Source organism: Eretmochelys imbricata, chromosome 3, assembly GCF_965152235.1.
Source record: "Eretmochelys imbricata isolate rEreImb1 chromosome 3, rEreImb1.hap1, whole genome shotgun sequence".
NCBI lineage: Eukaryota > Metazoa > Chordata > Testudines > Cheloniidae > Eretmochelys > Eretmochelys imbricata.
In genome coordinates, this window is record NC_135574.1 from 106,084,563 (window position 1) to 106,110,379 (window position 25,817).

Here is a 25,817-nt window from a genome sequence, read left to right on the forward strand (position 1 = left end):
ATGGAAAACCGAAATAAATGTGCTACCTAGAAAAGCACATTAAAATTGTGAAGACAATCAGAAACCAGACTGTAGTAATGTGAAAAAAATTCAAAGGCTATTCTCCAATGCCTTATTGTAATATTAGTATTTTATACTGAACAATACTCCTTTAAATATACACAGTAAAGAAAAAGGATGGGATTGCTTACTGTCACTGGTATTTACAAATTTTAGAAAAAGATCTGGGTTGTGAACATGTGCTATATCAAGAATAATTAAAATGAAACTTCTTCATATTTTTCCCTTCAAAGAGAACTGAGAAGAGAAACCAAACATTGTACTGAGAGGCAAAGAAACTAATTAATTTATTTAAAGTTGTCATATGGCATTCCTGCAATTCAGATATCTTGTGCTATTTCTATTTTTTTCCTTAATGTTTTGATTTGTAATTCCAGCAACAGCTCATTTTTTTTGAGCATCCGTTTTCTTGACAACTATAATTTAATAACTTAACTCCGTTGCTAAGGTAGTGTGACACTTACTCAACAATACTCGAATCTCAAGTCCGTAAAATTATGTAACATGGTGGTTGAGAGGCTTACCAAAAGCCGTACAGACTTGTTTTTCATAAATGTGTTCTGTTCAGTGAACTTATTTTGATTATGTAGTGTTGGATGTTCAGTGCTTTAATAACTTAATTATACTGATGTTTAAATATCTATAGCAGCGTTTTTTTGGCATCTGAGTCACCCAATGCCAGGGGTATAAAAGTCTCAAGCTCCTCCAAAGTTGTGATTCAATAAAAAAAATGAAGGAAGTCTTGGGAAGGAACAGGATAATCAGGAAAATTTTAAAAATTTGGAAGAATCACAAGACTCAGGTCTGTTTCCTACATCAAGTAGAAAATATTAAACCCCTGGAAGACCAAGGAGCAGTTGTGAAATTGGCTCCCTTGAAGATTTTAAACAGAATGAAGGTTGTACAGTGCTTTTGTACAACCAAATGCAATATTGAGGTTATGTTAAATTCTCACAAGCACATTTCTACCTCATGCATCCAGTGCTAAAGATGCAAGAAGTGGGCTCATAACTTACTATTTGACTCTCATGATACGATCATGAAGCCTACACTGCATATCCGAAGAAAGGAGAAAACATTCACCACATTACAGTCTGTTAACTCTTCAACTTGGAGCCAAATTTATGCAGAAAGAACAATTAAGCTGTTCTTAGGATGGGTGTCCATAAGTAAGTTACCATGAGAGAACTTTGTATATATAAGCAGTTCTTTCAAAGAATTTGAGTGTTATCAACAAATCCAGGTTCATGGAGATTATGGATAGAGAACACATCATTGTTAGTGAACAGAATAGGCAAAACCTCAAAAAAAAAAAAGGTAATGAGACATAACTAAAATGTTAAGAAAAAATTGTTACTGGGACTATTTATATGTAATTCCAGAATTACTCCATGTTTATATGTATTAAGATTAAGTGTGATGAAGTTACCCTTTAGGCTGGAGACTTGATTAGAGAATATTAAGTCACTTTTTTCAGAAAAAAAACTACTCAGAAAAACAAACTGTACAGAAAACTTTTACCTGTTACTCTATCTGCTAGTGTGCATAGTACATTGTCGGGGTCTATTATACTTTACATACATTGCAAGAAAAAATACAGGATATTACTTAGATTTGTTTCCGGAGAGCTTTCTCCCACTTGTAAATAGGGGAAGTCTAATATAGGGGGAGATGTTAGATTACTTAGTTTCTTCTAGCTATCATTGTAATTAATAGTTTTAGCTATATTAGTAGGCAAAAGGTGCTACAATCCATACCCTAAACATTAACCTGTGCTTGGGATTCCTAGCTGGAACTATTGTTTTAGTTCTCTTGTGTACACAACTACTTCCTCAGACCCATTCCTTGTATGCCAGTGAGTTAGAGTAGTGTTTAATCCAACAGTGCTGAGAGTAAAGGGGGTGGTGATCTCAAATTGCTCTATGCTTCCATGCTCTTCCTTAGCAGCTAGCCTAATTAGCCAAAAAATTAAGTAGGAGCAGCTCAACTAATGCATCTCGGAAGAACTTCTCTTCCTGTTTCTGTGCCTGTGGTGGGCCCCACAGATAGTGAGCCAAATCTTCACTCAGCTCTTCATCTCATCTCTGAGATCCTTTGAGCAGTGGTTACAGCACGACTGGGGGAATAGGTGGGATCTGAAATTGCTCCCATTCCTGTAAGTTCTCTCAGGTCTGCAGCTGGACAAAGTTCTGGACAGAGGCAGAGCTTAGTCCCCCTCCTGAACATGAAGTTCAGCTGCAGGGCAGGATTCACCTGCCTGAACAGAAGCAGAATTACAAGAGCAGCTTTAAAGATGTACAATACCTGCAAATGCAAAATACATTCAAAAACATGTATTGAAAATACTATAGTACAGACAGTTTTTACATAACTTAACCAAACAAGGTTTAGTTTAGTTGGTCTGCCAGGGATGCCTACTTTGACTATGGTGGATGAGGGATAGTTGAACTTTCCAAGTTAGTCTTACTGGGTATGGAGGTCTGAGAGAACTTGTCACCTCCCCCTCAACTACTGGCTTACCTCTTAGATCCTGCAGACCTGAAACAAAAGTCGCTAAAGTCAATGGAAGGCTTATATGAATTACGGTTCCTGGACATCTTAAGTTAATGTCTTCCTACTTCTACTGCTCCTGTATTATGTTTACTAAACCTTGGCTGCTTGCTTTGCTTTTGCTGTGCATTGTCGGCCATCTGCTAATGAGAAGACAGCTTCCTTCATGATGAGTTTTTACAAGCTTCAATTTCACACAATGACACTAAAACTGATTCTGTGGTGATCATCAGACTATCACTTGTAGTATTTCTATTCCTGTCAGAATAATGGTTCAGCATTTCTATACCATCTGTGCTGGATTATAGTATCAAAGAATTAATTGCAATAATTGCTTTTGCATGGGTAGGCTTGGAAGGATTCTGTTTTTATTTTATAAATTTGAACAGGTAGTTGGTTTTTTCAAAAGTGCCAGTACTCTATTTTTATCCTGTCTTTTTTTTTTTAATATACTAAACAGGAAATATAAATCCTCAAAAGATATGGACTGTTATTCTTTTATTTCAATATAAGTTTAGCAACTTATTATAGATGAGTTCTTTTATGTGAACAGATGGATCAAAGTGTTACATATTACAGTCAGCCAGAGCCTGGCTTATACTGATAAACTAAATGCATATGATTTTTTTTTGCTGATAACTAATAAAGAATTAAATACTGTATTTAAAACATGATTTTATACTATCAAACACATCTGGTTATTCAAAGTTTAGCTACTACCAAAGAGGATAAATTGAGAAATTAAGTCTTACATTTTATTGACTGCCAGATGAAGTAAACAGCAAAAAAATGTACTATTTATCTGAAAATGTTCCCTGTAGAAGTGCCTAACTGACAAAGTCCCACTGACTTTCAAGTGGACTAAGCCCCTAAGTGATTTCTGAAAATCACTGGCTCCTGAAAATTCTGGCTCCTAAGTCACTTATGAAAGTTTTACCCTTCATCATATGCTTTAACTTTTATTCCTGAATTTCAATTAAGACTGAATTCTTCACAGGTTTTGAGGTGAAGAGAAAAATGGACAATTACTCACATTTATCAGATTTTTACTGAAAACTATGCTTCCAAGCCTAGTCATAGTATACTTGCCATATACTTCCAAAACTCTCGTTTCACCTGAAACAGTAAACAGTTACATATTCAATTTGAATTGTGGCACTAGAATTCCCTAGGGGAAAAACCTGGTAGCACCAAATTAATTACTACATCTTTTAAGTAATCTTAAGGTATCAGCAGAATTGTTTTCTTTTTAGGTAGTACAATCTTGTTTTGTGCTTCTAGTTACTTTTCCATTCATTATTGTTGGTATATGGATTTTTCGGGAGGAGGAGGGGAAGTCTGTGAACAAGTGAATAAAGGTTATTTACTTTTAACTTTTCGAGAATCACCTCTGTTCCAGCTCACATGAGTTGGAGCTCCCTGGTATTGAGTTCACAGAACTCTACCAAAGCCACGTCCATTTGGGCTGGACAAGTGCCCCTAGTGACATCAACATATGACGCTTGAGTGTAGCCCCTAACCACCTCAGCTTCTTCTCCTGAACTACTGAGAAGACTCTTGAAGAAAGTTATCAGTAAAGTATCTCTTCACTGGCGCACATTCCTTCAAAGTCCTCTGTGCATGCACACTTGTGGGAGAGTAAAGAGCAACACCTCTTGGAATGCCTGGAAGGCCAAGGAACTCTCAAGTCTCGCCTCTAACTCTGAGAATAAGACTAATGCACAGTGCTTAGTAAAAGCATGAACTGAACTCCATGTGGCTGTGCTATACATTTCTCCTATGGGAATCTGTCCTTAAATGTGTCACTGAAACAGCAGTAGCAGAGTGAATAAAAATCAACGATTTTAAAAAATAAAAATTAGATTTTTTATTTAAATTGGATTTTTTTGATAAAATGCTTTTTTGAGGAAAAACCTATCTAAATATAGTTTTAATGAAAATACATTATAGCTCTAAGATATCTCATGGAATAGGGATTATAAATTCTAATTCTATTTTATGAGAATATATTCATGTAATGTTTAAGAAAAGTTTTGTAAATGAGGTCCAATAGTTCATGGATTAAGAACCCAATCTTATGGGGTTCCAGGGGCTTCTGTATAGATTATTTAGGTTAATATTTCTATCTACCCAATGGGACTCAGTGCTCAGTCTAGAAGATACCATCAGAGATGCTTAGTTTTGTAGTTCTCAATCTGTGGATTTGTCTCCAGAGATAACATGCTTAACAACACCAAAAATGTTTTTAAATAAATATACAGAGGTGAGAAGTAACAGACCTCAACATTATTGTCCCTCTGCAAATTTGTGTCAATCCCTTACCTCTCTCTAAAAGTGCTAAGTTTCAAAAAGTTCAATGAATAGAAGATTGTTGGGAGCAGAACAGATCTGGACAAGGAAAAGAAGTCTGGAGGTAAATGTGAGAAGGGAGGGACAGGCAGTAGAAACAAAAGTGGAACTGTTTGAGCAGCATACTCCAGAAGTCTTGAGGTCTTTCTGAATGTAGCCTTCACTGATTTGAGATCTACCATATCATTCTCTCACTAGAAGGGAAAATCTATAATGCCAGCAGGCCGTAAAAGAGACCCAGTTTGGGAATATTTTAATGAAGTTCCTCTACCTCAGGGTAAGACAGGCATGCGTGCAAAATGCAAGCAGTACAACAAAGAAATGCAAGGCCTGGTTGACTTAATGAAACAACATCATAAGAAGTGTTTTCTCAGGAGGAAGCTGCATTGAAGATGAAAGGAACATGTCTGAACATGCAGGATCTTCAGGTTGGCAAACTTTTTTATTTCATACTTCCTTCTTAAGGACTGCCTGTCGCCCTTCCGCACTATTCTTGAATTCTCATGTTTGAGCAAAATATATAATTGTTACTCTATGGTACTATCATTTTAGATGCAGTTGTGATAAAAAATAAATAGCTGTAATAGGCAGATCTTCCTTTTATAATTTCATCTTTAAAGTAGTACCATCAGTGAATGCAATGAGTAATACTAAATGAGCAAAAAGAACAGAGAGTACTTGTGGCACCTTAGAGATGAACAAATTTATTTGAGCATAAGCTTTCGTGGGCTAAAACAGGTAATAAATAACTGCATTGACTTAGTTTATGAGAATCCATTCTCAACATACAGGATTCTGAAGACTATCCACCTTCAAAATCACCATAATTTTCTATAGTTTCAATTATTCATTTTCTGATATATCTGTAAAACTAATCAGAAAAATTTTCAAAATAAATCACTTAAAAATGTATAGTGTGTACTTCTAAAAATTAAACCTACATCTATCTCTGAGTTGTGAAGAATATGTCTTAAGGTTATAACAACCAACAAGAATGCACTTTTATGGAGAAAAAATCCATGATTAAAGAGAGTCTTCCTGACTAGTGATTTAAATCAAATAATTTGATTTAAATCAAATCCACCCTGAGCAGTAGCTTATGGGGAATGGGCTTTAATTCCTCTCACCCCATATGCCACAAATAATCTGTTAGGACTAAGACCTTCAATAATTCTCTTAAAATCAAGAGAGCTTTCCTCACATCCAATGAGTGAAGATGGGCTCACTGGGATGGGAGTGAAAGTTTGGAAGGAAGACAGAGACTGGTTGATGTAGAAGTCTGTTACCACTTTAGGATAAGTTTTGGGTACACATGAAGGGATCCCCTATCTTTGTGGGGGTCTGCCACTGAAGCCTGTAACTCAATTCTTTCTAGCTGTTGAAATAACTATAAGGGAATGCAGTTGCCAGGCTCATGCAAGTATAGCGAACAGTCCAGGACCAGAGAGATATGGGTGGATTCTAGGATAAGCCCTTTACTCACAAGGTTAAATGCTTCCAAATTTGCCCATATTTTCAGGTAGCAGGTTTCCTGAACTACAAGATAATCCTTCTCTTCACCATGGAGAACAAATTGAGGTGGTTTGGGGCTGCATTCCCACATACTCACACTCCAGGGTTAACTGGGAACATTGATAAAGTTCCAAAGAAAACTGTTTTGGTAAAGATTCTATTTCTAGCCCTATTATATTATGAAGTAACAGACCTTAAAATGGTGTCATTTGATTACCACCTTATTCTGCCATGACACTTCAACCATCATTTCATTTCTGAAAAGCTTTTAGCAGCCAACTTTCTAACTGCTGGATCTGGAGTTTAAACTGCTATGCAAAAGGAAAAAAGTTTGTGCTGTTTTTTCTCTTGATTAGGTATAAAGGCATGACTTTTTTTTTTGTGGACGGAGCAGAGAACCTGTTTCCTTTTCATAGTAAGTTCAAGCATCTGTTTTGTTTTTTTCCCTGGGAAACTCTGGAGAACTGGAGTAGTAGTATGTTTGTGACAGATCAATAACTGAAGCTTAGTTTGAGAGGGGAAGCAATTTGTATTCAGATTATTTAAAACTTTTGTTAGCATCTGTTTAATTCAAATTCCTGAGAAACACCCAAGAGAATAGACTTTTGTTAGAATAAACTCTCCCACTTAATTGGGGGTAAGAATCCACATGAGCCTCCAAAAACTATTCCAGCAAAACCAAGAAAAGACTTTACATTCCTGAATTTAAGGTAAAAAAAAGAAAAGAAAAGCTTGCAAACACCTTTCAGGCCTTTTTATATCTTAAACAAAAGGGCACAAATCCAAGATCCTCTACGACTACACAAAAACCTTCGCTTCTAGCAAACTACAAGATCGCACTAAAATGGTGTCCTAACTGAAGTACCAGGCAGCAAGATGATAATCAGAATGATCTGATTGTAAGATCCATCTCTCACTCTGCCTAGGCAACAGTAACTGTTTTGTCAACAGTAGCCACAGCTTCCAAACAGCATGAGGCATGCGAGTCAAATCCTGACAGTAAAAGGAATACTGGACCTTAAAATTATCACTGGCCCCTTGATCTAGTAATCCAATTTTGGCACTGGTCCAAAAAAAGCATATAGAAAATATCAAAACTGAGAACAGTATAGTTTTTATTCCTTGAGGGGTGACAACACACCCCTGAATTAAAGAGTTTGTTTTTCAATGCACACACAGGTGACAATATATTTAAACAAAGAATTCACACACTTTGGTTATCGGCATCAAACAGGTGCAAGTTTACTAGCACCAGGAAATAGTTAAACTACTATCTTTTGGCTAATAAGCCTTTCAGCTTTCCAAACTCTAACAATATTCTGTACTTTATAAAAGGTTTGGTAAGAACCATTTCCATACATCACCACTCAGATGTTAGTTGGGTCTATGCTTTGACTTGGCCGCCAACACACAGAATAATTAAATGATCAAAGAAGCATGAAGCTTGGCTAAGGTATTCCTTTAGAAACTGGAAAAGACAAATGGAAGATTAATACCAGCAGAAAAGATAGTTCAAGGATTAAGGTACTAGCCTTATGGAGACCTGGGTTCAGGTCCCTGCCCGACTATACTTCCTGAATGTCCTTGGGGAAGACTGTCTCTGGTTCTCAGCTCCCCATCTGTAAAACAGAGGTAACAGCCTTTCCATGCCTCAATGGGGTATTGCAAGGATGAATGTACTAAAGACTATATGGTGCTCAGACACTATAGTAATAGGGGCCAAATGGGTAACTAAAATAGATGAAGTTTTTTTCTTGGGTGAGAAGTTCAATATTCTTAAACATTGAGGGATTCAATGTAGAACTTGAGGAGAAGGTAGTACAGGGGACACAGGCAATGAGTTGTCCCCTGCAAAAAGGTAACTCTAATAACTAGTCCTAAATATCAGGATAATCTTCTCTAAATCCTAGCATGAGACACACTGGATTTATAGCTAGAGAGACCTGGATCACCTGTCTGGATTACAAGTGAAAATTCTGTGGTCTCATCTTTAAAACCTCTTGGAACTTTTGGAACATAACAGAAAAGTGGCTCAATTTGACAGTTAGCTGATTATTCAAGAGACACTCAAGACTGGAACAGGAAGGGAATCTCCAAGGTTAGGACCATTGGCAGAGCTGGATTTGGAATTTTGCAGAGCACCGCCCAACACCATCATTCTAGTCTGTACTATTAGACCCCCACTTAAATAAGAGTACTATCACCACTTCTCTCTCTCTCACCCCCCCCACCCCCCTTGTGTGTGTGTAAAGCACAGCTATGATTCATACCAAGGTGCTAGTTGGGTTAAGAAAAGTCTTTCCTCTGTGAATCAGAATGGACATGGTTTGCCATGAGCTACAACAGAATATTAAAACCTATTCTAGCTGGAAACTAGAGATAGGAGACAGCATTTGCAATACATATAATCCTGCTGCAATGAACAATTTTGAATACAGTAAATAGTGTTTCAGTGTAGGAAATATCTGGAGGAAGTGACAAAAAACAGAATTTAAGAGGGTTGAGTTTTTGGTCAAATTCTGACAGCATTTTAGAGTCAGTAAATTCATTCACTGAATAGGAATATTTTTGCCAGAACTGACTGATTAATACGGAATTCTGCAGCAAACTACTGTAGTTATGAAAAATGAATAAAGAGCAAGTTACTGACAAATCCCTGGAATCCACTGGCTTTGAAAACTACAAGACAGCCACCAGAAATAGCTCATCTGCATTTGAACCTGTAAGAATCTAGGTTCTCAAGTATTCTACTATATGCAGGGGTGAAGAGGAAGTCAATTTATCCATTAAAAAATGCAAATTAACTAGGGCTGTTAAAACTGTTTGACTAAACCTATTCTGTGGTACTCAAACGCGTGACATGTGCACAGTGAAGAAACTGTATGATCTTTATATCAGATAATTTATAAGCATGCCTAACTACTAGGGCATGATACTTGTTGAGACAACATAATTGGCACAACCCTCTGCATACAATCTAGACCAGGGGTAGGCAACCTATGGCACATGTGCCAAAGGCAGCATGTGAGCTGATTTTCAGTGGCGCCCACACTGCCCGGGTCCTGGCCCCTGGTCGGGGGGGGGCTCTGCATTTTAATTTAAATGTTAAATGAAGCTTCTTAGACATTTGAAAAACCTTATTTACTTTACATACAATAGTTTAGTTCTATATTAAAGACTTATAGAAAGAGATGTTCTAAAAACGTTAAAATGTATTACTGGCACATGAAGCCATAAATCAGAGTGAATAAATGAAGACTCGGCACACCATTTCTGAAAGGTTGCCAACCCCTGATCTAGGCTTTCTATATGTCCCTGAAAATAAAAACAAATTTTTGTCTTTTCTCAGGACTTGACAGCTCAAGAAAATACCATCAGACAATTCTCACATAAGAAGTTCCCTGGTCCTCAAAGTATGGTCAATAAAGGATGTACTGAAAAACAGTAGTCCAATTATAATACACCTTACTAATCATAAGTATTCAAATATAAAAAATAATCCAAATGCTAATTTAAAAGATAATATATTGTAACAAGAAATAATACTAAAAGCAGAAGTGTAACCTGAATTAGGATTCACTTGTAAGTAGAAAACCTGGGAACAGTAGGGGAGAGGAGAAAAGAAAATGGAACTTGTAGAAACATTGGGATCAGACAAGATATTTTGTTACTATTCAAAAAGAAACAATTAACACAGGCCTACTGGATGTACCAGCACACAGAGTATCAAACTATTAGTCCACCATAATATAACTCAAACCACAAGACTTTAAGAATATGGATCTTAAATATACACAGAAGCGCTAGAGAAAGTAAAAACTCAAAGTATTAAGGTCTCAGTTTTGAAAAAAAATCTGACAAGTTAATTAACCTACTCTAAGAAAGAAAAGCATAGTTGAAAACATACAATATAGTAGTGTCATTGCTTTCCCCTCAAGCTGCATTTTTACAGTGATAGGGAAGATTACTGCTAGTTTCAGGAACGTTACTCCTGAGGGAATTCTCCACCACTGGACACATGCAGAATTCATGTCCCCTCCTCGCCCCAGATGTTTTTTTTCCTTCACAAAATATAGTTCTGCCGGAGAGGTGCTGCAATTACACCTTTTGCCCACCAGGGGCTACTGTGGTGCCAGAAGAGAGGGCAACCAGCCAACAGAGAGGGAGGGGGAGGCTGTGTTCCTCACAGTGCCAGGTGAGGAGGCACAGGACAGTCAGAGCAGGGCACACAGGACTGCTGGGTGGGGGTGTCACAGACTGGGGTTCAGAAGGGCCGGGGGGGTCAGGGGGGGACACACCACAGACTGAGGCATAGGCTCAGGAGCTAGTGATTGCTTTGAGGCAGGGGCTGAATGGGGGGGGGGAGAGAGGAGGAGGGCTGCAGGGCCAAATGGGTATGGGAGGCAGATGTACCTGTCTCAATGGGAAAGGCTAGGGGTCAGCCTGGGTCTGCACTGGGGAGGTTTCCCAACTCCCTAATAATACTACTCCCCCAAATTCCTGTCTCTTACTTGTCCCACCCACACTCAACAATCCTACAAATTCACCTCCAGGCTCCTTCCCTCTCAGTCAGCTCCTCCGTTACCCCGACTCCTCCCAAGCATTTTCATTGCTTCTGCAGGGTGCAGGAAATAAGTTTCTGTACTGAAGTTTAAATGAATTACTCAAAGTTCTGCATTAATATGCCTGGTAAGGAATCAATTTGTCAAAAAAACCATTTCTTGAATTTTTTTTTATTTTTTTGGTCTGTATTGTTACAGACATACTTGCTGACAGGTATTTTGAAATAAATGACCAAAGTAACTGAAACTGGCATTATTATATTGTGTTATTTTGACAAATAAAATATGTAGAATTTTAAAATATTGTCCACAAAATTTTTAATTTTTTGGTGCAGAATTTCCCCAGGAGTAGAAAACGTCAGTTTTATACTGCTATATATTTCGTTTAGGGACACATGCAACTGTTCCATCCTCTCCCTCCTGTCACAATCTTTGGCATTTTCCACATCAGACTTAGGTGATGAGCCTGTCACAGCCGTGCTGCAGATTATGCAGTTTTGGCAGGCACCAATTTAACAGAGAACTGCAACAGAGGTGCGCTTGATAACTGTGTAGAGTGATACTTTATTCCTGTCCTTTTTCTGCTACTTAGTTCTGTCCATAGTGAAAATGTAAATCTAAGCTGACCTAAACTTTAAGCTTTTTTTTTTTTTTAAATTCCACAACGTCAGGCAACACTTGAAGGATAACATAAGACATTTATACCTGGTTGTGCTTCACTAAATGGAGCCCAAAAAGGCCCAGGTCCAGCAAGAGGTCGTTCATTATTCCCTCCGCTGGGATGGCGGTTGTGCTTCCTCCATGTATGTGGAGAGGTTGGTGGGGACTGCTGTGGTGAAACAACTGGAGATGTGGACTCCTAATAAAACAAAGGAACTTTTAAAAATTTTGTACTATATCACTAAAATCATAAAAACCTATCTAAAAACCATTATTTCTAAAAAACAACTGTTCAGTAGATTTAAAATATTCCTTTTTTGGAACAGGAAATATTTATAACAGTGACAGAACAGCAGGAGTTAGGCACAGTATAATTGACACTGGCTATATTTTTCCGCCACCCAGAAGTGCAAATCCATCATGATCTGGACTCTCAACATTTTTGACGGACAACAATGGGGCCAAATTACACTGGTTTTGCAAACACATGAATATGGAAGACTAGGTGACCATAAAGCTCTTTCACTTGTGACAGAAGCTGCATTTAAACCCAGGTGTTAAAAGATGAAAGGTTAGTAACTGCATAACCCACTATCCCACCTAGCTCACGCCAAATGGGTTATATTCAAGCAGTTATTTCCATTTCAAAAGCAAGTTAGAGGTAAACATACAATTTTAAATTAGTAGGCTACCGATATTTAACTTATTTGAAATAATTGCATCTGAATGTTTTTAAACAAAAAGAAAAGTGTGACTATCAAAAACATAGCTCACTATTGGTCACACCCATATAGTGGCTATGGCATCAGAATGCTTCTGAAGGAGAGTTTTATCCTGCCCAGAACACAAATGTGTTCACAGCTCAGTTCCCACTGAACAAGGACAGGTGTTGGATCATATTAAAGAAGTTCTGTATTAAAATCAGAAATGAGTTTGATTCCCCATAGTTTAAATCCCAGGGTATTACTAATTAAGAGGTCTCTTGGTTTTTGGTACTCTTTCTCTCCCTCTATGTGTGAAACTTGCAAGCTGCTAATTGTGTTAGTACATTCTAAGACAGAGTCTGTTCTCAAAGCAATTCTTTGTAACTACTCACACAGAGAGAGACTCAAAGCAATACTCTGTAACAGAAACAGCACCCAGAGACTCCCCGCCCTTCTGTTGTATTCATAGAATCATAGAATATCAGGATTGGAAGGGACCTCAGGAGGTCATCTAGTCCAACCCCCTGCTCAAAGCAGGACCAATCCCCAATTTTTGCCCCAAATCCCTAAATGGCCCCCTCAAGGATTGAACTCACAACCCTGGGTTTAGCAGGCCAATGCTCAAACCACTGAGCTATCCATCTCGCTTTGTTAACAATTGTGATTAAAACAGAGACAGAGGATGTATGTGGATAGATGCTTGGTGTGGATAACTGAATGATCAGGGAGGTGCCAGCCTAAGAATCCAGTGTCCATCGGCTGAAGAAGGGGTCAAGTGGAAATAACCAGAGGACCCCCAGAGTGCAGACTGGAATCCACCCAACAGCCTCAAGAATGGGAGAACCAAAGAACAAGATAACATCTAGCAGCACGGAGCCATCAGGAATGTGCCATCTGCTGATTGATTCAGCAACAGCATGATGAAGCAATTCCCATAGACTGGCATAGGAAGAAATTCCTATAAAAATGGACTCTAGAAAGTGAGAACTTGGGGTCTGATTCTGCAAACCAACTTCCAGGAGCATCAGATGAGCATCTGACAAGGCCCTGCTCCCTCCTCATGTCCAGGCCACCCGGCCAGTGGCTTGGCATGAGCAACTCTAGGGCTGGTAACTATGATAACCTTGCAGAACCTGTGTGTGTATGAATGAATGTGTGAATAAATATGAAATTGAATGGAATATTATAGCTATAACTAACTATGATTCTTTCTGTATTCACAACAAATGTGGCATTTTGCCTTTTCCCCTTTAATAAGATCCTGCTGGTTTTTATTTTATTGGTATAACACAGGAACAGAGGGTCACATGTGTAATCCCTATGTGAAGTCAGCTTTTCTAAACAGATATTGTCAAGTTGCTCCCTTTCTCCAAAAAGTAGCATGCAGAAAATTGAAAAACATGCTCTCTACAGCTCTGTCTTTCCATTAAAAAAACTTAGAACTCTAACCAAACTATCTAAAAGGCCTTTGTTAATAAATCCAACAGGTGCCTTGTATACGAATTGTGTCACCTGTACTTATGACTACAGTAGTTTAAAACAGCACACAACCTGTTGCAGGGAACAGTATAAGACAGAAGTTATTGACTCCCTGATATCTTAAAAACAGCACAGAAAAAACTGAAATGCCCCTTTAAATAATGCTTCAAGAAACGAGGAAGATTTTTATTAATTAAGAATAGTGTTTCCATATTAACTAGCTCATACAGCTACAGACAAGGTCCAACCTCCCATGTAGCCAGTTTAAAGGTGAACTGGTAAACAAAAAAAGAGTGTGCTGTTCACTACTCCTTTTTGATCTATAAACGTAAATAACACTATAATGACATCAAAGAAAGGTGAATCAGAGAGCAAAGAGCTTAAAAAACATCAGTACCTGATTTCAGTATAAGACAACTGCACACTGAGGCACTTTATATATTAAATGGGCAATAGAAGTCACAAGTTTTCTTTTGCTCTACAGTTTACCCTTAAGGCAGCAAGATTAATGTTGAATAGATATATAAGCTATAATGCTAAAGCAGCTGGGGTCAGCTTCAGAAAGAAAAATATCCAAGAAAATTTTACCCAGAAATTAAAACAGGACATGCATCTAAGAAATAGTTTGTCAACCGTTAAACCTGATGTTTGGTTGCCCAACTTCAAGACTGAATGTCTAGACTAGACTGAGCCCTATTGTTTGTGGGTGAATTAGACTATCCTAGTCTCAGACACTACCTTTTTCATCTTGCCAAAAATGGATAAACCAGTATGCTGTGAGAGTTTAATACTCTACAGTTATACAATTGATAGTGCAAGAATCCCAAACGCTTCCCATTCCTCAACACAGGTTTCAATCTACACGTGATAATTTCACAACAGATTCTAAAACAAAACCTTTAGGGCCATGATTCATTAATTTCTATGCTGCTTGTTACAAACTGTTTTCTCATCCCTTTTCCTTTGGTTTCCATGTCCACTGGGTTACAGGCAGGCCCTGTGTATTTGGCAGTTATGGTTTGCAATTTGGTTGCAAGGGAGGCCTGACATTTAATATCTCAGTTTTATCTTCACTATGAGCTACAAAAAAAAGCTTCCAAAGAAACATGGAAGGAAGAATAGTCAGTGGGAATCTACAGAGACAGCGTACTTAGAAAACTCCAGTTCAGTTACTGGTAAGTGAGCTTCCTTCTACACAATGAAATTTTGTTGTTTTTTATTAGTTTGTTTTTTAAAGTTAAGTTCAGAAGGAGGCCTTAGGTGGTAAATCTCTGAAGGACCACCTCTTGCAGAACCCCACCACAAATTATGGAAATTTTCAGCAAAAAGATATTCAGTCACAGGTCAAAAAAGGTTGAGCACAATTTCCCTAGCCACTAGGGCCTTATCCACCTTGTGTGGGCTTCTTGGCCTGATGTGTAACAGATGTGTATATACAGTAGGCTCTTTTCCTAGTTGGATAATTGGGGCAAGGATTACCCCCCTTTTTGGGCTTCCTTTCCCCCTCCTCCAAAATCCCACAAATGACAGAATTCTTATAAGGTTTCATCCTGCCCAGAGAAGAACTTGTGGACCTCTTGAGATATAAACTATGGAACCTCCCTCACCATCTAAGTGAGGTCTAGGTAGAGTGGATAAAAACAGATGAATTTTTAAAATCAGATTAATTTAAATTTGATTTTTTTTTAAATTTATATTAAGTCCATTTTTCTTTTTAAAAATAAACCTGTTACTTAAACTTGAAATTATGACAAAGCAGTAACTGTGGTTCTTCAAGATGTGTCCCTATCTGGGTTCTCCACTTTAGGTGCACATGTGCCCCATGTACCTGTGATCGAAGATTTTCACTAGTAGTATCCATTCATTCTGCACATGCACTGCTGATATCCTCATGCACTGCACCGAGGCTATATGAGGCTACATGGTGCTACCTGGGCAAACTACCCTCAGTTCCTTCTCTAACGCCGAGCCTCAGAAGGAAGCCTTGAAGCAGAGAGGAAGGAGGGCAGGTAATGGAGCACCCTAGATTTAACAATCTATTAACAGCTGCAGCTTGACTTCCTGGTTACGTCGTGCCCTGGATTTGAGGGCCAAAACAGAAGTTACACTTCCGTGGGATGTGTGACTTTCCCAGTCAGCAAACACAGTGCGCTTCACGGACTAGGACAGCCTTTTTACACGAGATAATATTTAAACCTTGGTGAACTGGAAATGCCTGTCACAGGCAGATTTCCGTGGAGGAAATAAAAATCTTTTCAGCAACCAGTAACTACCTATAACTAACAAACTAAGCCCTGGTCAACACTACAAACTTATATCAGTATAACTACGTTGCTCAGAGATGTGGAAAATCCACACCCCCGAACAACGTAGTTATGTCAACATAGCACTGTCTACAGTGGGAGTTATGTCTACGGGAAGCCTTCTCCCATTGACATAGTGCCACCTCTTGGGTAGGTGGAGTACCTATGCTGAAGGGAGAAGCTCTCCCATTGGCATAGATAGCATCTTCACTAAGAGCTGCAACAGCACAGCTGCGTTGTCGCAATACTACGTGTAGACAAGCCCTAAGTAGAACAAACTCTGCATGAGGAACGCACATGCAGACATGATAAATTCTGTGGCAGGTTGATGCAGTTCAGAAGGAACTGAGGGCAGGTTGCCCATTCAGCCTGATATAGTCTTACTGCTGGGCACGATTATCAGCAGCACATTCGTGGGACAGAGACACTGATAATAAAAATCTCGAATCAAAGGTGGGGTGCGTGGGGCACATGCACACCTGAAGTGGAGCATCCATAGGGACACTGCTCAAACAAGAACCTACATTAAGGCCTAAACTTATAAATTATGAAAATTACATAAAAATATGCTGTATCAGTTAATTAAATGGTGCTGCCTTTTTAATTACAGAATTTTTGGGGGAATGTAACTTCTTAGGCCTCCTCAAGCTTTAAATATATCACAATCTTATTATTTTTAGTCTTTATTCTTTTCCAAACATACATACTTTTAGTTTCTTCTACAGAAAAGCTTTTGGTTTCAGTTTAGCTGGAAGTGCAAAGTATTTTCTACATGTGGATTACTTCATTCAAAGCTAAGAAATCAACCGGGAGTTGAAAAAGCGAGAAAACTTGTTTTCCTGGGAAAGGATGAGATTGAATTCTAAAACCAAAGGAATGGAGCCAGATTGTCAAAGGTATTTAGGGTCTTAAGATGCAAATACATGCTTAATTATGCTTTTCAAAAGCACCGATCCTGCTTAGGTTCTTACTCCCATAGATTTCAACTGGAGTTAGGCACCTAACCTGCTTTGGCACTTTTGAAAATCCTACTAAGCACCCAAATGCCTTTGAAAATCTGGCCCAGGGTGACCAGAAACAATCACTCAATTCACTACCTTTAATAGTTCCTTTGTTTAATAAATCAGTTTTGAAGGCAAAATTTGTTTTGATAAACTTTTTCTTATGCACCCATAATGTTTAAGGTAATTTTATTTAACTAAAATCGGGCTCTCAAACAATTACAAAAATAATTGCAATTAATCACAGTTTTAAGCGCACTGTTTAACACCACCACCAATTTAAAATTATAAATATTTTTGGATTTTTCCCCTACATTTTCAAATATATTTCAATTACCACACAGAATACAAAGTATACAGTGCTCACTTTATATTAGTTTTGATTACAAATATTTGTATCGTAAAAAAGATAATTGTATTTTTCAATTCATTTTCATGGAAGTATTGCAGTGAAATCTCTATCTGGAAAGTGCAATTTATAAATGTAATTTTTTTAAAAAAATAACTACTCAAAAACAAAACACTTAAAATTTCAGAGCCTACAAGTCTACTCAGTCCTACCTTTTGTTCAGCCAATTGCTAAAACGGTTCTCAACCAGGGGTACGCCTATCCCAGAGGGTATGCAGAGGTCTTCCAGGGGGTACATTTAGATATTTGCCTAGTTTTACAACAGGCTGCATAAAAAGCACTAGCAAAGATAGTACAAATTAAGATTTCATTCAATGACTTTATACTGCTCTATGTACTATACATTGAAATGCAAGTACAATATTTATATTCCAATTGATTTATTTTATAATTATATGACAAAAATGAGAAAGTAAGCAATTTTTTAGTAACAGTGTGCTGTAACACCTTTGTATTTTTAGGTCTGATTTTGTAAGCAAGTAGTTTAAGTGAGGTAAAACTTGGGGATACACAAGACAAATCGGACTCCTGAAAGGGGTACAGTAGTCTTGAAAGGTTGAGAGCCACTGTGCTACGACAAACAAGTTTGTTTACATTTACTGGTGATAATGTTTGCTGCCCACTTCTTATTTACAATGTCACCTGAAAGCGAGAACAGCTGTGTTCTACTTGATAATGACCCAAAGCTGTGCACCTTCATTTTCATCATCTGAGTCAGACGCCACCCACAGAAGGTGGATTTTCTTTTTTGGTGATTCAGGTTCTGTAGTTCTGAGTGTTGCTCTAAGACTTTGACAGCATGTTTTCCATGCCTTGTCCCTCTCAGATTGTGGACGGCACTTCAGTTTCTTAAACCTTGGATCGAGTGCTGTAGCTGTCTTTAGAAATCTCATATTGGTACCTCCCTTGCGTTTCGTCATATCTGCAGTGAAAGAGTTCTTAAATCTAACATATGCTTGGTCGTCATCTGAGACTGCCATAACATGAAATACATGGTAGAATGTGAGTAAAACCACAGAGCAGAAGACATACAATTCTCCCCCAAGGAGTTCAGTCACAAATTTAATTAACGTTTTGTTTTTTTTTAAATTAGCGTCATCAGCATGGAAGCATGTCCTCTGGAATGTTGGTCAAAGCATGAAGGCATACAAATGTTTAGCATATCCGGCATGTAAAATACCTTGCAACGCCTGCTACAACAGCGTCATGTGAACACCTGTTCTCACTTTCAGGTGACATTGTAAATAAGTGGGCAGCATTATCTCCTGTAAATGTAAACAAACTTATTTGTCTTAGCTGAACAAAAAGTAGAACTGAGTGGACTTGTAGACTAAAATTTTACATGTTTTGTTTATGAGTGCAGTTATGTAAAAAAATTCTACATTTGTAAGTTGCACTTTCACAATAAAGAGATTGCACTACAGTACTTGTACGGAAGTGAATTGAAAAATACTATTTTTTACAGTGCAAATATTTGTAATAAAAAGTAATAAAGTGAGCACTGTACACTTTGTATTGTGTTGTAACTGAAATCAATATATTTGAAACTGTGGAAAACATCCCAAAATATTTAGAATACCAATTTAAATTGGTATTCTATTAACAGTGCAATTAAAACTGCGATTAATCACGCTTTTAAAATCTAATTTTTTTTGTGTTAATTGCTTCAGTTAATTGCAATTGACAGCCCTACTAATAAACAATTTTAAAATGCTGCTTTCATACCTTTAATTGAATTTCAAATTTCCATCTGCATACAGTTTGACATAAATCAAATACAAAAATCTAGTAAATAAAGTATGGCATTCATCACATTAAAACATTTAAAAATTAAAAATCTAAATAGAAGTACTTTAAGCTACATAATTGCTTAAATTAATGTGTATCGATAAATCCAAACAGCTAACAAGCAGTGTTCAATTTAACACCCAGGGCTGGCTGAAAATCAACATGCTTTCATTGTTATTACCAACCAAATGAGAATGAACTAGAGATGTAAAATATTAAACAGTAAACTGTTAACTATTAATCCTACCATTAAGCCACCCTAACCGTTAACCCCCTGCACGCAGGTCTTGAATTGGTTCTCCTGCAGCAGAGACCAACCCCAGCCCCATGCTGGCCAGCTAACCCCAGCCCCCTTATCTGGGATTGCTAAATCTGATCTATCCACCTCTAGGCAGTCACAACAGTGATAGGGTATTGCCCATAGGTGCCGACTCCAGGGCTGGAGCACCCACAGAAAAAAACATGGTGGGTGCTTAGCACCCACTGGTAGTCCCGCCGATCAGCACCTCCCGCCTGCCACAGATCAGCTGTTCCACAGCATGCAGGAGGCGCTGGGGAGGAGCGAGGGCAGAGTGTGCTCGGGGGAGGGGACTAAATGGGGCAGGAAGAGGTGAGGCAGGGCGAAGAGGGGCCTTGGGCAGAAGGGGTGGTGTGGGGGCGGGGCCTGGAGTGGAGCACCCCCCAGCACATTAGAACATCAGTGCCTATGGCCAGACCTTCAGAGTAGACTCAATAGCCTTTCATTAGTTAAAGCTATTAGAAAAGTGCTTTTTTGTTATGCAATTAGTTTTTATTGAAATGCCAAGAAGTTTTGACCAGCTCCATTACTTAGCAAAGCCATTGTTAGTCTCCAAAACCCAAGTAGATGTTCCTTCATTTCCTGAAAGACCCTGCTATGATCTCATTATGAAGAAAAAACACCAGAGAGTGATCTACAGAATGCTCAGAAGTTTCATGAAGCTCTCCAGTCACCTATCCCTCCCCTTCCTCCTCCAAAAGTATCAACTGAGGCAGACTAGCTTCCAGAAGATTAGGAGTCTGTGCTATCTGTCTGGACTTTGGAGACAAATTAAGTGACTCAACATGTCCCTGTACCTTTGACAAGACACGAAAAGAACTCTGAGTAAGAAGAAAAGGAGTACTTGTGGCACCTTAGAGACTAACAAATCTATCTGAGCATAAGCTTTCGTGAGCTACAGCTTATGTTCAAATAAATTTGTTAGTCTCTAAGGTGCCACAAGTACTCCTTTTCTTTTTGCAAATACAGACTAACACGGCTGCTACTCTGAAAACTGAGTAAGAAGATACTGGGGCCACATAAGTCACTTGCCCCACAGAAATTAAATTGATAAAAAGGATCATGAGGAAAAACTGTCTCCAACCAGCCAGACAATGCCTAGACAGCTACTCAAATCTTAATGGGCGAAATCAGAACCAAGGAGGGAAGTCTCAAAGAGCTATGCATCTGCCCTTCAGATCACAGCCTGATATTCAAACTTGAAAAGCCACATCTGGAATGCAGATTTACAGAGCAGCCAACTTATCCCAATACTAACAGGTTCAAAGGCACAACTAGATTTTTATAGAAATAAGACTAGTACTTTTGAATAGGGCACCCAACCCCAGACTGACTCTCTCTAAATCAAGAGAATGTCCAATATCACATTACAAACCTAAAGCCCTCCAGAGACCACATATAACTTCCAATTGTGTACCAGATCAGACAGCATCTTCAGTACCAAGCTCCAGGAACCTTCAAAACCAATCCACCTGAGGGCAACATTTACTGGTCTGATTTTAGAGAGATTACACCGAAATAGATGCAAATCAAATAGGGAATCCCAACAAGTCACTGAAAACAGCTCTAAGTACTAGGACTGTTTCTCTTCTAAGAAGCCACTTTCCCCTTCCTCAGATCATCTCCCTGCTTTGTTCCTTGTTCAATAAGGATGTCCATCAATGGAACAAAGGACTGTTTATATTCTAATGAGAGTTCTTCATACTGATCCACTGCAGGGAACCTGTAGGGATCAGATCTGTAGAAAAATCTATAGGTTTCAGCCTCTGGGATTCTTAGGAACAAGCCCTTGAGGCCTTCACCAAAAGAACAACCTTTTATCATTTGGCTCTACTCCCTCCTCAAGCTGAGTGAATACTGCACAAGGCTGAATGCCCTTTAAAGATATTCCTCTACAAACAGCAGGGATACTAAACATGTTAATCAGCTGTCAGTATTTTACCACAATGTAAAAGGTGTACCTTCTAAAGATGAAGCACCTATGCATCTCCCAATCAGGCCACCAACTATACTAACAGAAAAACATTTGTAGCTAGGGTAATATAGTGACACAGTTACTAGAAACTATCTAGACCACCAGAAAGAGAGAAGAAACTTGGAATGGATGTTCCAAAGCAGTGCTGGGAAAAGAATAGCCTCATTTATAACCACTGTTTGGAACCACAATTGGTGTGCAAGATCCTAATGTTACACTGTCTTCTAATGCAAATTTGTTGTAGGGATTTGCAGAAACAGTTTCACAAAGGAGAATCCTTTATTATTTGGGACATAGAGCATACAACAGTAATCCATATATTGTCCTTTATCTGCGGCAGAGCTTCCACATATGTTAAGAGTTGTACAAGTTGAGTTTCTTGATCATATGGTATGTTCACGTGTACATGTCATGACAATACAATACTTAACGTGCATATTTTAAGAGAGATAGGCATACTTTGAAAGCCAGTAAATATAATTTTACTAGACATTAAGTTCCTTGCACTAGGACTTGAAGGCACAAAAAACTCTTGGGTTTATGATTTTAAAATAACTGGCAACTTGATAAGTCTTAGATCAGAAACTGCAGCTGCCATTAAAGAGGAAATAAAGAAACCAGACACCATAACCGGGGTGGTGGACACAAATGCTATCTCACCCAAACCTAGAAAAATGCCAGGTTAGGTCCATTAAGAATGTTATACCCATCCACAGCAGCAACATGCAGGAGAAGATCTGAGATTCTTCATTCTTTAATGGGAGACGCACTCTAGGGGGCTGCTTCACACCTATCTGTCCAGAGCTCCAGGAAAGCTAGGATCATAACGGCCAAACTATCTTCTGCAATGCCAGTGCTGCTTGCCCTGCTCCTTTTACTACACGCTGCTCCCACTTTGAAAGCCGCACTGCTGCACACAGGCTAAGCTGCTCTATTGCCAACATACCCCCCAAGTTTCTAGGTAGCATGTCTCATCCCTACTTTCTGTGGGTGTCTCAACTCCCTTGATGGAGCCCAGGAGAAAGCATACAATGGGGAGGAAAATGGGAAAAATGGGAGAGTTAGCGTATGCACAGGAGTATGGGCCTAAAACCAATTTTCAATAGTTGCACTCCATATGACACCCTTCCTGGCTTTTATTTAGGAAGTGCATTCTATCTTCTAAGCATGGAGAAGTCCCAAAAACTCAACAAGCCAGGAGGTCCCTAAACAAGGAATTGTCAGAAAGCACAATTAAGTCATAGGTGTATTCTCTTGCCATTTCTCCTCTTTACTCAGCTTATCCCTTAGTAGGAGAATTAAAGAAACTAGTGAGTAAACGTTGGTCATGTTTACTGGTGGTGTTCTAAAAATCATCAACATACTAGTGAAAAAATCCCACTTTAATGCACACCAGTGTCTTTTTTGTTCTTATGCAAAAGAATCAGGAGCTCTAGTTACATTCTTGCAGAGTGATCTTCACCAAGAATTCACGCATGCTTGCTTTTACTGAAGTGGAATAAAGCGCTTAGGTCACTGAAGGTTTACACTCATTCCCTCAAAAACAAAACACAGATGTTGAAATAAGATGAATTAATTAAGTAACACATTTAACTGTAGAATCTGATTAGTATTTATGATGTTAGCAATGTTCTGGTTCTCATCTGTTGATTTAATCTATAAAGCAGAGTGCTAAACTACTGAATAGTAAGATACAGATAAATACGTTCCAAGGAAAGGTTAGAACACCTGTTTCTTAAATAGTGTCGCATTTTTAAGGGAACGAGGAGGGGAATTTTTACCATCCCCACCACCACGTCCAAAAAGAACTGCTGACTTGTCTTTGAGACAATAAATTTATATCTAGATAATTTATGTTTAATACATTACAGATTTGTTCATAGTCAAAAACTGGACATGTGTGAAGCCTGATTGCTTGGGTATGTATAAATATATACTTTAACTAGAAGTGTAGCAATTTTGGAAGTGCACCTGCAACACCTGTGAAATGACAATAAATGCCACCATTTGGGATCCAGGCAACAGATTTTAAATCTTTAAAAGCTTATCTTGATTTGAAATGATTAGGAGTTGTAGTATCAATTATGAACTTAAACACTATATATTGTTTTGCTTTTTTTTGTTTGTTTTTTTTTAAGAGAACGAACCCACATAAACCAAACCAAACTATCATGTGACCCCTCACAATAAGCCATAACCCTCATTCTCCCTTCCCATTCAATATTTCATCAGTTATCATTGGTAATATTTCCAGACTTAGATTTTAAGCAGATCTGAGCAGAAAACCTGTCTCACACCACAAACACTTACAAGCACTGTGTAACTGAAATAAATAATAATTAAGTTTTCATATATTTAGTTTCAGAGTAGCAGCCGTGTTAGTCTGTATTCGCAAAAAGAAAAGGCATACTTGTGGCACCTTAGAGACTAACAAATTTATTTGAGCATAAGCTTTCAGTTGCATCCCATGAAACGAGCTGTAGCTCACGAAAGCTTATGCTCAAATAAGTTTGTTAGTCTCTAAGGTGCCACAAGTACTCCTTTTCTTTTTGCATATATTTAGTAACACTTGCATGAATTTGTTTTAAAGAAGCTAATCCAAAACAATAGTGTAGTAACGCTAGTGGGACGCACACCACTATGCTGACACCATACCACGAATAAAATTCACTTAAGTTTTAGTTACCTGTTGATCTGCTGATGTACGTTGCTGGACTGCATCATGGCTCACAGAGCCTTTTTTTACTTGAACACGGCCAGGTGGGGGAGGAATTACACCTGAATATGGGGTTGAGTTATCTGCATCTGAAGAATACAAGGCTGTGTGTCTCGATTCCTGTTCGTTCTTTGGAACAACAAATCTGGGCAGAGGGAGGTCCTTTACTGTTAAAACAATGATATATATTAATAGTATAGGGTATTTTTTATTATACAAAAAAGAATACTTAAAAATGACTAGCTTAAAATATAGTTCTATTCTAAAAGATACCATGGAATTTCATTTCTGTTGTCTCTCCATGACTTACATACTGAGTTTGGTGCAATTTACAAGCAAATGCAACCTGAGATTTCTTTTTTTTGGCTCCTGCTAAATTCTGTAAAATTCTACATCACAAATCCTGTTACACCTATGGAACCACACAATTTTCTATAGGGTTCCGTGCATGCAAGATGACAGTTTGGTTCTGCAATTGTGACTTAGTTTATTCTACTGATATGCAAGAAAGAATTCAGCTCATTCTTCCATAAATATATAGGCTTGTTAATTATACTTTCTATTACAGTTTTGCTTACTGTACAAATTTAATCCATTATAAGTTCCAGGCATGCTTGAAAAGTTCTTAAAAGTCTTTGCACTTAGGGTGCTTCATCTATAGATCTAGAAGTTAAAAACTTCACTAAAGCATTTAGATACAACAATGCATACAGACAGTAAAGTGGTGCCTTTTTTATCTTCACAGTAGAAACCATAATTCAGCCTTTATTTCTCAAGACTTAGCTAAGTATTGCATAAACACATTTATTACTCATCCACTTTAATCTTGATGAATCTTTTCTACATAAGTTGCTAGTAAGCTATTTTACTATACTACCACCAAGGGATGTTCAGTTACAGTCAGATTTAGCAGTAATTTCATTATAAACCCATTTTTGAAGTCTACACATGCAACTTTACCAAGCTAAGAGGTACACAGCTTTACTCAGTCTCCCCTTGGAATAAATTTTGTTACTAGGCTGAGTGAGAAATAATCTTGTTATATAGCTCTGCCATCCCTCTGAATCCTGACCTGTAAATGGTCTTCCTAGTCCACTGCCAGTGAAGTCAAATTATGCAATTTGTTGTATAGCATACTTGTAAAAAAAATTTTAAGAACTTACACACATTTGCAATCACAACTAATAATATGAGGGAATTAACGTTATGTGGATTAATTTTGCTGGTTCTTATAGCTATTTTATTAAATAAAAATTAAATACACTGGTACTATTGTCATTAAAAGTAAACTAAATTCTTCATACAATTTGTTAGTTATTGTGTAGACTAATTTTTGTTTTGCTATGAATTTTTGTTTTGAATGTTTAATGTTCAATCTATATTTGAATATTACCCTTTGAATACAAAATGCTTTAATAATTTTGTTAAATATAACCAAGGAACAACCCAAC

The 25,817-nt window shown here is 38.0% G+C and overlaps 1 protein-coding gene across 9 annotated transcripts in view; it reads right to left on the reverse strand.

Annotated features, from left to right (window-relative positions):
• REPS1 (RALBP1 associated Eps domain containing 1) overlaps positions 1-25,817 on the reverse strand; it is a 106,644-nt gene that overhangs the window by 50,278 nt on the left and 30,549 nt on the right. For all 9 annotated transcript variants that reach the window (XM_077813133.1, XM_077813136.1, XM_077813132.1 and 6 more), the window contains 2 exons: positions 24,337-24,533; positions 11,739-11,892 (listed from right to left, as the gene is read on the reverse strand). In XM_077813133.1, coding sequence (XP_077669259.1) covers positions 11,739-11,892; positions 24,337-24,533 — 351 coding nt within the window. The remainder of the gene's footprint in view (positions 1-11,738; positions 11,893-24,336; positions 24,534-25,817) is intronic.